At 35.8% G+C, this 13,767-nt stretch overlaps 3 protein-coding genes and 1 long non-coding RNA gene across 11 annotated transcripts; 2 read left to right on the forward strand and 2 right to left on the reverse strand.

Moving 5' to 3' along the window:
- Positions 1 to 14: 14 nt before the first annotated feature.
- On the reverse strand, positions 15 to 1,370 carry LOC9310299. 5 transcript variants are annotated; one of them, XR_002330984.1, is made up of 5 exons: positions 1,096 to 1,370; positions 838 to 948; positions 552 to 752; positions 427 to 465; positions 15 to 343 (listed from the first exon to the last, which is right to left on the reverse strand). It is a non-coding gene; the product is annotated as an uncharacterized LOC9310299 (long non-coding RNA). The 5 variants fall into 5 exon arrangements; XR_002330982.1 differs by having other exon boundaries at positions 838 to 974; XR_002330981.1 differs by having other exon boundaries at positions 15 to 105; positions 226 to 343; positions 838 to 1,370.
- A 752-nt stretch (positions 1,371 to 2,122) lies between these two features.
- Positions 2,123 to 2,992, forward strand: LOC9310300 (protein GLUTAMINE DUMPER 5). The gene has a single exon (XM_021020529.1). The coding sequence runs from the start codon at positions 2,369 to 2,371 to the stop codon at positions 2,762 to 2,764; it is 396 nt and encodes a 131-aa protein (XP_020876188.1). The 5' UTR covers positions 2,123 to 2,368; the 3' UTR covers positions 2,765 to 2,992.
- Positions 2,993 to 8,114: 5,122 nt separating this feature from the next.
- LOC9308203 (zinc finger protein CONSTANS-LIKE 4) lies at positions 8,115 to 10,140 on the forward strand. Its single transcript, XM_021022372.1, has 2 exons — positions 8,115 to 9,051; positions 9,569 to 10,140. Exons 1-2 carry the CDS (start codon positions 8,314 to 8,316, stop codon positions 9,911 to 9,913), a joined length of 1,083 nt encoding a protein of 360 aa, XP_020878031.1. The 5' UTR covers positions 8,115 to 8,313; the 3' UTR covers positions 9,914 to 10,140.
- LOC9308204 (probable protein phosphatase 2C 71) lies at positions 10,038 to 12,959 on the reverse strand. 4 transcript variants are annotated; one of them, XM_002874187.2, is made up of 8 exons: positions 12,502 to 12,959; positions 12,075 to 12,202; positions 11,859 to 11,957; positions 11,605 to 11,763; positions 11,431 to 11,517; positions 11,272 to 11,363; positions 11,113 to 11,187; positions 10,038 to 11,009 (listed from the first exon to the last, which is right to left on the reverse strand). In XM_002874187.2, the coding sequence occupies exons 1-8, from the start codon at positions 12,579 to 12,581 to the stop codon at positions 10,389 to 10,391; spliced, it is 1,341 nt and encodes a 446-aa protein (XP_002874233.1). In that variant the 5' UTR covers positions 12,582 to 12,959; the 3' UTR covers positions 10,038 to 10,388. The 4 variants fall into 4 exon arrangements, with proteins under 4 accessions (XP_002874233.1, XP_020878028.1, XP_020878030.1 ...); XM_021022369.1 differs by having other exon boundaries at positions 11,113 to 11,363; positions 11,431 to 11,763; positions 12,502 to 12,631; positions 12,712 to 12,959; XM_021022371.1 differs by having other exon boundaries at positions 11,113 to 11,363.
- Positions 12,960 to 13,767: the final 808 nt, after the last annotated feature.

Genomic DNA, 13,767 nt, shown 5'->3' on the forward strand with positions numbered 1-13,767 from the left:
TTCAAAAAAATATGCTATCTACAGTTTTGTGAAACTGAGACAAAACTCCACTTTAGAATACTAAGGCATGTCCTGCAGCTTTTGTTGAAACATATCCTCCTAAAGCTAGAGCAAGCTCAACACAAACATGGGCATAAGCAACATTCTCAAAGTAAATGAAATCATAGAGATTATTCCCATCATGTATAATAAATTGGACATTAAAGAAGCAAAAAACAGTCGTACCTTGTGCTCAAAACAAAGTCAAAATTTTCACTATGAGTGAGTAATTTTATATTGCTATCAGCAACCAACTCCACCAGCTGGGAGTTTTCTTCAAGTTTAAGTCTGCTAGCAACTGTATCTAGACAGAACAACAATAATAAAGATTATTTACACATTCACCATTACCAAAAACAAATAGCAGTAGCAGCATTATAGCCTCACCTTGATGATTTGAGAAATCACACCAAGCACAAGATGACGCTCCAATTAAAGAAAGAGAGAAATGTTAGTCATAACCATCACCAACATTTCAAGATACTGATGATAGAGTCAGTTGATTCACATACCTTTCCTTCAATGATATCACATACTCTTCTTGCCCATTAGAATCGTCATCATTCTCAATGAACATTACGATTCAGAAGACTCGAGCATGGTAAATTAGAAAATCTCACCTGGTCATGATAAAACTCTTTTTGCCCGTTAGACTCGTCATCATTCTCAACCCCATCAATTATAAGAAGATATATCTTAGATGAATCAATCACCTACGGGAAATGTTATCAAAACAAAAGCGTCGAAGCAATGAAATTATCAATTACATTTATATTCCATTCTAAACTAAAAACTTACTTGAGTTTGCTTGATGCGAACAAGCAGCTTCTTGCTTTGGCGACAATCTTTGATACATCTACCATCACTCGCTTCTTCACTCGTCATCACCGTTTTAGCACCTTCAAGTCTCTTCACCATCACAAATTCACAGTAAGCTGTAACTCATATGAGTATAAGAAACTTTCACATCAGTAACGATTATAACTAGAGATAGAAACGAACTCGGACTTGACTTTTTATTATCATGAAACAACATTTTAATGATGAAGAAGTTACCTAAACCCAGAAGTTGAAAACTGATAATGATAGAGAGATTTGAAAGAGACTCACGAATACGAAGAAGAACAAGAAGCTAGACATGAAGAACTAACAAGAAAAAATGTGGAACGCAAATGCCCACGGAGATGACGAAGAAGAAGGATTTGGAAACGAATTTTTTTTAGAGGATTCATCAAACCAAGACTCTTTCTTTCTCCCTCTCTATCCAAAAAAAGACAAACAAAAAATTAATTTCTAATTGAAATTGAATCATGAATTTGAAATTGCAGAAAAGTAACCTTATGGCTCTGATCTGTTTGAGACTTCGCCATAGCTCGAACCACAACAAACCAGCCAAGTCTATAGATGGAGAAACCAACGGACCCGATTCAGGATGAAGGATACTTGAGCTCGAACCAGACCAAATCGGAGAAATTTTGACCCCCGGCGGATCTAGTACCATCGGTCGTTCTCAGATATGGAAGATTGATGACGCGGCGACAATTTGGAGATGGAGAAAGACGATGAGGAGAAGAGGATCTTCAAAGTATGGATGGATAAGTGGAAGATCTGTGTTTTTTTTTAGATCTGTTGTTTATTTGGAGATGGAGAAAGGGGATTTAGGGTTGAAGGTGAGACAAAAAAAAAATGAGAGAGCGTTACTTTATAAAAAATTAAAGGTCTCGAAGAGAACGAAGAGGTATGAGGAGAAGATAATGAGGCAAATATGAGAAAAATTAGGTTTTGTTTGGCAACAAATGGATTTTTTTTTTAATTTGGTGGAGCGCTAAAAGTAAAAATTTTGCTAAGTGCGCCGGTTCAAAGTGATTTTAGTTTTTCATTCTGCTATTGTTAGTCTTAGCATTTTTGAAATGCTATGATATAGTTACCGAACTTTGAGTACCATCTTTAATAGCAGTGACGAAAAATGCGCTATCGTCATGTGCTATCAATGCTAATATTTCTTGTAGTGAAAACATTATTAAATATCTTCGAAACATTATGAAAATCAAGGTGCATGATCAAAGCAATGTAACGGATCATGGAGATTCCGTGACACACTTACCTTCAAATTTGTTTTATAATAATAATAAAAAGGAACAGAAATAACACTGTGAAATATTTACAACATCTCTCTCTATTGTTCTCTGCCAGTACTATAAATAAACTCAAACACTCTTAAGAAAATCAAACTAGCTTCACAAAAAAAAAAACAAATCAAAGTATAAGCTTCACAATTTTCAAGCTTCTTCTACTCTGTTCTTTAACAAACCCAAGAAAAACAAAAACAATGAGGCAATTTCCAAGCATAAGAGGAAACATAGATGAGAAGATGATGACAAGAATGGTGGAGTCTCAGACACGGTCTCCGTGGCATACACCGGTTCCTTACCTATTCGGTGGTTTAGCCGCCATGCTTGGACTCATAGCCTTTGCTCTCTTGTTGCTCGCTTGCTCCTACTTGAAGCTCTCGCGGGGGACAGAAGACGAAGAGAAACAGACGGAGTCCGGTGAGAAAGTGGTGGCTAAGGTTTTTGAGGAGAAGATTCTTGTGATCATGGCTGGACAAAACAACCCTACCTTCTTGGCCACTCCGGTCGCCGCCAAGATTTGCCTGGATTGTGTAAATATGGAGAAGAAAGTAGGGCAAAATGGGGAATCTACAGAAACAGAAGAAAACCTATGAGCTCTGTTCTCAAGAGTGTACTTTTTTGTTTTTTGGTTCTTGGATTCTCTGTTTTTGTCGGTTTGTTTGTTTGTTTGTTGGGGAAGTAGTTTTCCTCTGTTTTAATCGACCTTGAGATTGTAAATCTTCATTAGAGTAGTAAATGTGAACCAAAAAAGTTGACAAAGTTTCGGGGTTCTATGTATAAATGTTGGTATATGAATATATTTTGCTAAATTGAAGTTATCATTGTTTTGATCATTATTCCAATTTAGTTTTAAGGGTATATGCACCTGATATAGCCAAATTCTATATTTTATTTGTAGAAGCTAAGAAGTTAATTTAACAACATTTTCATAGCCGAGTGGCTACCACTCTAGGTTAGATGATCATATTTTTGGTCGAGGCCAGAGATTGATGATGTCTATTGAAGATGTCTTTGATGGTAAAAATACTTGATTTTTATTGGACTTAAAATTAAGAATTAATCTGCGTGCCCCGAGTTTTTTTTTGTTTGTTTTAATGTGAAGACGTGACCCGAGTTAAAAAAAAAAAACTAAAATATTTCGTGATAGTAAAGTTGTAATAAATGAATGTTAATTTCAAGTGTATTTTGAAAAAAATTGCGTAATTTTACACATGTTTTATAAAAGTAAAATATTATTTTACCTGACGACATTTTATTTTACATGATACAACTATTTTTTTTGTTAAACCTAGACAAGTAACATTTTATTTACCATCATGTCAAAATTTTTTTGTAAAAGTAATCATAATTCTAACTCAATCATTTGCCTCTTTTTAATCCGAAATAAAAAAATCCACTCCTTTAATTTGTTTATATAAATTTATGCAATGTTTAAACTTTGTTAGAACTGATTTTCGTATCTTTCAAGTCAGCTAGTTTAAGGGTGTGACTGGTAAAATTTAGAAGAAAAGAGAAGAAAAAAGTTAAAAAAAAAGAAAATCAAAACGTAAAAGAATTATTTCTACCATATACTTGTATTAGGAAGTTTTAACCCTTTTTATGTTATTTTTGAGATGAATTAGAAAAAAAAACAATTCTTTTAAGTTTTATTTGACTGGTTAACTTTTAGAAGAAAATAGTTTTTACTCCATCCATTTCGTTTTAGTTGTCGTTTTAGGACTTTTTGTTTCGTAATAATTGTCGTTCTAGGTTTTCAATGCAAATGTTTGGTAAAAATTTTAATATTATCCCTATTGTTTTAATGTTTTGGCCAATGAAAAAATTTATAAGATATATTAATAAAAGTGAAACAGAAAATTTAATGTTTTTCTTAATTTGTGTGAGAAAACCTTAAACAATAACTAAAACGAAACGGAGGGAGTATTTTTTTTCTATAAGATGTTAACCGTCATACCCTAAGAATAGTACAAGAGCAAGTACGATACGATCGGTTTATTGAATTTACTTCATAGTTTTCCTCGTAACTCATATTTATTGATGATGACTCGACTCCCATGGTTTTTGCCACCGGCATGCTTTTATCGGTTGGCGGAAAAAAAAAAGCACTTTGAGAATGACGTCATAATATGAACATGTGTCAGTTCAAAGATTGGCTTCGAAGAGTTTCAATATGTTTTTGACTTTGGAACAGTTGTATGAGTTTGGTCTATCTGCTGCAACTACCTGACGCGGCGATGCGACTCTGCCTACATCATAATTAATGCAACGCTCATTTGAATCAAACTTTCACTAATCAATACACTTACACATTTTTCATGATATATGATTATGACCGTTTCAATATTGTTATTTTCCTTTTTTCTTTTATCTAATGATGAGTTTTGTAGGTAATGTCAAATGTGTGTTCCATCGCTCAAAAGCTCGTTAGAAATGAGAAATGTTCCATGGCTAGATTCGTATGATCGTATCCATTAACTTCGATAATACTCTCTCCATTTTATTTTTAAATGTTTAGGAGAAAATAATTGTTTAAACTAAAATTAGATAATGATTTTAATGATCAATGCAAAATTATTTTAGTTATTTTTTTGGTTTTACAACTTATATTCTACGGTTTGTTTTATTATTGATTGAATCAAGTAGATAATAAATAATGTTTTAGTTTAGAATAAAATAATTAAATGATTCTTTATTTGGTGCGCAAAAACCTGAAATATCAAATAAAATAAAGAGAAATTGGCAAATATAACCAACAAAAAAACCAATATTTAAGAAACTAACCAAAAAAAAAATTCTTATGATATAATGTGTGTATAATATGTATTAAAGACACAATTACCCCCAAAGCATCTTCGTCTCTTCCTTCTTCATTTCTCCGCCTCTCTGTCATTTCTTTATTTTCTTCCTCTCTCTCTGCCTCCTCCATTTTCTCTCCCTTTCACAAGCGCCATGAGGACTGCCATTTGACTCATCTACTTCAGCGCCTAAACCAGAATCTATCTTATTCAAATTGAAAAGTTGTTGGTAATTGTATAAACGTGAATTGGGTTTTGGGCAGGCGAATGAATGACCGATATTGTTTCAATGATCTTTATAACATTTCAGAGTTCCCTAGTTTATGGATTTTGTTAACTCTGATTCAACTGATTTCGATTACATTGAACCCAAATTTTTTTGATTCAATCTAACTAGGGTTACTTCAAATATCTTTTTCTTCTTCTTCGTTGGCTCTGCTATGCGGAAGCCTTACACCACTCGTCTTCGCCTTTCTCCTCCGCTGCAACATCAAATCCCTCATTCGGAGCTCGCCGTAAAAATTGGAATCTTTGTTGATTTTGAGTCATCCTGCTAATGAATTTCTCATTAATTGATTACAAATAGTGTAGACTTTATGTAAATAGTATACTATTTTTCCTAAACTGAAATTTACTATTCTACTTGTTGATTCTCCATTATTTGATGTTAACTAGAAGATGAAAGTTTGTGATTCTGGAATTGAGTGTTTCTTCTCATCTCATTACGTTCAAATTAGCATTGAAGATAAATAGACGATGATGAACCTAATGGAGTTGAAGTCGCCACCACCACCGCCCCGACAAGCACCACCAACGCCATCATCAGTATTACCACCACCACTGCGCCAGCCCACACTGTTCTCTCCTTACACGCTTGTTTCCAAACTTAAACGTGTGTGAAGGACCATCGTCGCCTTTGCCGTCATACCAATACAATCACCGCCATTGTTATTATCACCACCATCACTACATCAATCCACGTTTCTCCTTCTTATGCTTACGTCCACAAACTGAAACGAAATCATTCGTTCCAAATGCAGTCACATGTATGTTACTCTCCTTTCATCACACATGCGTCTTAATGCCTTACAAAATAGAAAGGAGTTTTTCGACTTTTTATCCTCCACTTGTGTTACTTTCTTCATTTCCCTCATTATAGTGCTATATATTTAATAACTTTATGTAGAATGGTTATTCACCTAATTCACCTTAAAATAAATAGAGAAAGTAACAAAAAAAAAGAAAAAAGAGAGTAACGTTTTGTTAAAGGATCTAACTTAACTTGAACATTGAAAAGTCCTTATTTTATTTGTTAACACATTTAAAAGTCTTTATGTATATAGACAAGAACAATTTTTCAAACACCCGGATGTCTAACTAATACATAATTATTTTTGTTATTTAAAAAAAAAACATGTTCAACTATACTTATCTCCTTTTCTCTCCTGATAGCAAGATCAATAATGACTACTCTTGCCACAGAAAAGTTTTGTACATGTTCAGTGCCAGATAATTTGGTTGCATGGAAGCAACCTCTATTTTCTTCATTTCATCCATCATCGTCTTTGGGTCAACATTACTTTGTCTCACCACATCCATGATATTAGAAGCTACAAGAAGACCAAATATCATGTGTTCAACACCTTGATCATTGTCGCCACAAGATTATTGAATACTTTGGGCACAATTTCTCAACCTCAATGAAGATGGACTTTCAACAATTTGCAAGAAATCACAAAATTCCCATTAATAAACCGATATCATTATGGACGCATAGATTGTTGAAGGTTGGGTTCTAAGTAGAAAACTGTAAGCATCCAAACATTGCTGGTGTTGCATTTTTCCAATACAAGTTAGATTACATGCACCTTTAGAAGTAACAAAGTAACATTAAGTAAGTGAATAATATCTATAATGAGAATTCAATAATTTGGATGTGGACTTATTGTAGACAACTGTTGTTTTGAGTTTAAAGGTGACTGAAGTCTATACAATTTTCATATTGGATATTTGTGCATTATGACTTATGTTTGAACTTTAAAACTAACACAAGGGTCTTCTATCTCTAGATTGGTGCTCTCGTACACCCACTCGACTACAAAAGGCCGTCGTTATATGTCCCATGGCCTGGATGACTCTTCTTCTTTGCAAAAATCAAGTTGTCCACTACGGTTTTTAAGAAACTTCATTTTGTATTCTTAGTTATCTCAATTTTTTTTTCATATGTATTGTGTTATGCTGGTTCTGGCCAACCAATAAAATTTAAAAATTAAAATTTTTTTTGATTCAACATAATTAAAAGAAAAAATAAAAAATTATAAACATAATGATATGAGTCTTAGATAATCCAAAAATAAAATAAAAATTCAAATAAATAATTTAAAATACTAAAATTAAATTAAAATATTAGTAAAAAAAAGAAGCATATACTGATCTTACATATTTTTTATACATGTAAAAATCTGATTATGACACATGCACGATTATGCTAGTTACTAATTTGAAAACCAAGCTTTATATAATAAAATAATAAAAAATTATAAGGTCTTATCCATGAGTTATGTGTGGAATAGTTTACAAGCACAATTAACCATCTAATTCTGAAGAGGTAATTTTGATGAATATTTACGGCGCGTTGATTTCTTTGTTGATATAAAAGAAATAATTTTCTGTGAACCCAGTGAGTTTGTTGATAGTGGTTTTGTGACTTAAGCAAACTGAGAAAATAATTTTACTGGGCTGAAATAAGCAAATTGGGAACAACAAAAAACATGCGGAATATATCAGTAATAACTAGTACCCATGGTCCACAAAAGCCCATATTCAGCCCACTAGTTACCGACATACCCACCGGCCATTTACTTTATCCTCCTCAGTCACAGTCTCGTCTCCATTTAAGTTTGCTCCTCGTGGTGGTGGTGGTCCTAGAACTCATCTACCCATACTTCTTCACCATTTTCCAATTTTGCAAAAGAACCACTTTCTGTGACAGCTTATAAATCATAGAAAATTTTGCTACGCATTATTTGCTAAAATAAAACACCTGTTGCCAAATGTCGACGATCCAGAATCATGAATCCAAGTATCAATAAACCAAAAAGCATGATTACAAAACTCATTTTTATGCATATACTCACAACTATAATGCCAAGTAATTTCATCTCAATACAATAAAATTACGTTGTTTGGCTAAGATTTCACCACGTGTCAACATTTCATTCGATCTAGATGGATACCCATGGACCCCACATGGATAGACTCATTGACACGCTCATGTGAAGCCATAGTAACACCAACCACAAAAGAAAGAGAAAGAGAGAGAGACCCTGAAACTTAGAGAGAGAAAAATGGCGTCTAAGCTCTGCGATTCGTGCAAATCGGCGACGGCGGCGTTATACTGCCGACCAGACGCAGCGTTTCTCTGCTTAAGCTGCGATTCAAAAGTCCACGCGGCGAACAAACTCGCGTCACGACACGCGCGCGTGTGGATGTGTGAAGTGTGCGAGCAAGCACCGGCACACGTCACGTGCAAAGCAGACGCGGCCGCGTTATGTGTCACGTGCGACCGTGATATTCACTCTGCTAATCCGTTAGCTCGCCGTCACGAACGCGTTCCCGTTACTCCGTTTTACGATTCCGTCTCTAGTGACGGTTCCGTTAAACATACTGCCGTTAATTTCCTTGACGACTGTTACTTATCCGATATAGATGGTAACGGAAGCCGTGAAGAAGAGGAGGAAGAAGCTGCTTCGTGGCTGCTTCCGAATCCGAAGACTACGACGACGGCGACGGCGGGGATGGTTGCTGTTACTGCAGCTGAGGAAGTTCCGGGAGATAGCCCGGAGATGAACACGGGTCAACAGTATTTGTTCTCGGATCCGGATCCGTATCTGGATCTGGATTACGGAAGTGTTGATCCGAAAGTGGAATCGTTGGAGCAGAATAGCTCCGGGACTGATGGTGTTGTTCCGGTGGAGAATCGGACGGTTAGGGTTCCGACGGTGAACGAGAATTGCTATGAAATGGATTTTACCGGAGGATCTAAAGGTTTTGCTTATGGTGGTTACAATTGCATCAGTCACAGCGTAAGCTTCTTAATTAATTAGATTAACCATAGCGATTAATTTAATTGATTCTGTTGATAAAACAATTATTTATCCAAAAAAATCTTTAGGGTTTAGACTTTGATGAGAGCTAAATTATTAATTTAATAGGAACTAATGATTGTGTGACTAAAATTTAGGGTTATAGGAGAGTAACAAGTGTAAATTAATCTGTACTTAGAAGAAATACCATGATAATCTAATTATATACTAATCAAATAATTTTTGTCTGTTTTGTTTAATCAAAGTTTAGATCTTTGTGGTATTGAGTGACTTAAAGTTTCATCTAAAATTATTAATTTAATCGGAAGAAATAGTTTCAGGCGAGCAACATGCATAAGCTACTCTAATCATATAATAGTAATCCTCAATTTAATTATGTAGTCATATAAGTTAAGTTCTAAGTATGTATTGACTTTTAAACTATAGTATTTGTCACTTATTTTTAATGGCTAGTCAAAGAGTTGTTTTTGATCTAATGGTTGGTTGGTTATTGCAGGTCTCATCATCGTCGATGGAAGTGGGAGTGGTGCCAGATGGTGGCTCTGTGGCCGATGTTTCGTATCCTTACGGTGGTCCTGCAACCAGTGGAGCAGATCCCGGGAGCCAGCGGGCTGTTCCGCTGACTTCAGCTGAGAGAGAAGCGAGGGTGATGAGGTACAGAGAGAAGAGGAAGAACAGGAAGTTTGAGAAGACGATAAGGTATGCTTCAAGGAAAGCTTATGCGGAAATGAGACCGAGAATCAAGGGACGGTTTGCGAAGCGGACGGATACAAGTGAGAGCAGTGATGTGGTTGGTCATGGTGGTATCTTTAGTGGGTTCGGACTTGTACCTACGTTTTAGATATCGAGAGAGAAAGAGAGAGACTCTAAATATGGAAGTTGGTTTGGTGTTTGTTTTAGTAATAATGTTTTAACGAACGTTTTTATTTAAAACGAGTTGTTTGTTTTTGTTGATGAGTTTTTTAATTAGTTGTGGGCGAGAGGAAGAGAAGTGAGTGGTGGTGTTTATAAGTAACCTGTGTTTGTATATATCATGTGATTTTGAATTATGTTTTGTTTATGTGTGCATCAATGACGATTTAGGTTTTGTGATGGATATTTTAATCACATTTGTTGACCATTTAGAGTCAATAAATTAAAAAATTTACAAGTTTATTAGTACACCTCAAAAGAAGAATTACATTATTGAAGTTAAGACCTTAGGAACAAAGGATGGCAAAGAAAAGAAACTTATATATACGACACAAATTAGTCTGAGGCAAAATCTTTGGACAGTTCAAAGTTAAATGAAGATCATTCTGAAGTCAGTGGACGTTTCAGTTAAAGATAGAGGGAGTGCTACTACTTGTCCTGCTTGCGGGGGAATCGCTATGAACTTGGATTGATTTTCGATTCTTTTCACTGGTTGATCCGCTCTGTTCTAAGGAAGAGGTGTGTGTTGCTGCTACCGGCTTCTGATTCGCAATGCTACTGTCGGAATCGTTGTGTACTGTGATTTTCCCTTGATTAGGTACCTTGGTTGATGAGCTCTTGAGATCTGAGCCGCTGCGAATTGCGATTGGCATTTGATTCTTTTCCTCGGCTAAACCACTCTGTTCTGAAGAAACGCTGCGTCCTGCTGCTGTAACCGCGATTGGCTTTTGGTTCAGGTTTTCATTGTCAGCGTTGCTGCAGTCCAAGTCTCTGTGTACTGCAATATGGTCTTGATTGGTTTCTTTGGTTAAGTTCTTGTGGTCTGAGTCATTTCTAACAGCGGTTTGAACTTGATTTGCTTCCTCGGATGAGCTGGAACCATTGTTGTTAGCAGTCTTGCTCTCCAAGAAACGTACGACTACACATGTAATATTGTCTGCACTTCCTCTCCGAATTGCTTCGCCCACAAGTTTCTTGGTGGACTCTTCCGGATCTTCAACTTCTTTCACCACTGCAACCGCTTCCTGAAAACACCATAAAGATCGCAGATCATTGAGACTTATGTGGAATGGGAATTGATGAACTTTGTTCGTCATCTTATAGAGACGAAAAACTTAATTCACAAACCTCATTGGAGAAAACATCCCATAGTCCATCGCTAGCAAGAATCAGAAATTCAAGAGAATCATCAATCTTCTCTTCCTGAAGTTCAAGACATGACCTTAAAACATAAGTACATGTATGTGGTAGATAGAGTACATATGTAAGTGAAGGTATATTACATACCTGAATTTCTGGATCAGCAACAACATACTGTTTCAGCAATCGATCACCAAAGGCGCGAGAAACTGCAAGAACTCCTCCAACTCTCCAAGTCCCTATTCAATGTAGATATTTAGAAATATGCGCAAAAAGCGGATTAAAAAATCTACAGTTTCTTGTTACCTGCCCACATCACAAAACCACCAGCATTCTCAATCCGTTCACGTTCATCACTTTGGTCAGGTTTATGGTCTCTTGACACAGCAAAGGCTACAAGAGCACATAAATTCATTTCAGAAGATATCAAGAGATAGTACCAAGAGTCATGATGACTTATCAAAAATCTCAATAAAATACCATTTCCGCCTCGACATATAACAGCTCTGGAATCACCAACATTAGCAACAAGTAAACGATCACCAACAAGAATAGCTGTGGAAGCAGTAGAACCAGCATCTCTAGTGTGACTATTTTCTGACTTGAGAAGTTCAGAGTCTGTATGAGTATATGCATCAGCTGGACAAAAATACAAAGCAAATATGATCCCAAGATTTAGAAAAGTCCGATTCAACAATAATAGTAAGTTCAAACCAAAAGAAACTGGAACTAACCTATTGCAGATTTGGTATCAGAGATGAACTTAGGATGAGTAATAAGATTGCTGAAAAGATGACGCTTCACATACTCAGCTGCTCTTGCTCCACCATGTCCTGCAAAAATAGTAAGAAAAGATTAATACTTTGCTCTTTCTTATAAGCAAACCTAATCATAATATTGTCATTGAGACATAATGTATAAATTCTTGTTAAGAAAGGGACCAATAATACCATCAAAGACTCCAAATAGACCGACGATTTCTCCATCAATACCATCGATCCTCGTCTCAAAAAAGTCTTCCATAGATGATCTCTTCCCAGCTGAGCTTGCATATCCATAGCTGAATTTTCCATTCTGACTGCAGTTAAGAAAAATCATGAACATTGTGACTGATAAGTTCATGTTAAGGAAAACGAAAAATCGAATCAATCTTGAGACGAATCAAACATTGTAGCTAGCGAAAAAAATAGATATCATGGAACAAGTTCTAGATGGCTTGTCATTCAAGTAACCTAAACTAGATCAAACACAGAGAACCACGCAAGATCAAAACAAATAGACACAAAACTGATAAATCCTGAACCCTAAATTTCAAAAGCATTAAAAATATTCAATCATGTAGATAGATAGTTTCAATCAAGTAGAGAGGCAAGTAACCTGAGACCACCTCCGCTTGCGGGAGCTTCAACAATCCGCATTTGATTCGAATACGATAACGCCAAGTCCATATATCCCATTATTGCAGAAATTTCAAATACTATTCTTCAGAACACAGTATAGAGTTAATCTGAAATATAAACAACATACAAGAATTTCAGAAACAATACAGAGACCGCGACGAGATTAAGGAGAAAAGTCAAAGGAAACCTGAGGAAGATGATAGGAGAGAAGGATAAGGGGAAAATGATTGAGATATTTTGTCATTGATGGTGGAAGAGAAATAGCGTAAGGAACCAAAAAAGGAAACAGAAAGCAGTGAGCGGTGTTACGTGTTCCGGAAGCAATGGTATTTAGCATTTTCCGGGGTAAAATTTTCTTGCTAATTATAGAAAGCTTTTATGGACTTTTAGAAGTCAAAAGTTTGGACCAATGATACATCTTGAAAATGACATGTCAAGCGATGTGTTATAACTTATAAGCATCACGTGGTTCTTATTTAGCTATTTTCTCTGTTAATGGTTTTATGCGGTGTTAAGCCAATAGATGGAACTTTAAAGTTTTACATTTTTCTTTATTCAGTAATCAAACGCTCATTAGCCATTACAAGTTTACAACGCAAGGCTTCTTAACAAGAAACTAGAAATGAAAACCCTAATCTGAAAAGAAGATAAAACCCAAGTTAAAACATTTAACCCAACAATTATTAAAAAACATAAGAGAAAGCCCATTTGAAGATCTCGCTGCATCATGGTAACATGGCGGGACTAGATTAAGCCGTAGATGGATATCAAAAATGTATATCGACTCCCACACGGGCATGGTCTAGTGGTAGTGAGACTAGGGAAGGTTGTAATAAGCTACCCCATATTAGATCCACCCTAGAAACTACCCCAAATGTGTGGGTGTTGGGGGTTTTCATATGTCCCCTAGCCTCACAAATTAGTCAGATCTCATGGCCCATTGACCCAAAAACCAGCTAGGGAAAAAGTCCTCGCAACGTAGCTCATAGCAGATTAAACAGATTAAATGATTGTATGTAAACCTACTAAACAACATGGTCCATTTTTGAACCGATGTGTTTAGGAGATTTAAAGGGAAGGAGAGGAAATTAAGGAATGTCTTATAGAAGATGTCAAACTTTTGCTTAGTTTCTATGAAAGCCGCACAATTGGGTACGGCCACGGAGGATATTTTGGACGAAGCAATGTTCTTTGCATCGAGCCACTTGCAGTGGTTAGCACTTAGAATGGAGTGTGCCCGCCA

This window comes from Arabidopsis lyrata, assembly GCF_000004255.2.
Source record: "Arabidopsis lyrata subsp. lyrata unplaced genomic scaffold ARALYscaffold_6, whole genome shotgun sequence".
NCBI classification, from domain to species: Eukaryota; Viridiplantae; Streptophyta; class Magnoliopsida; order Brassicales; family Brassicaceae; genus Arabidopsis; species Arabidopsis lyrata.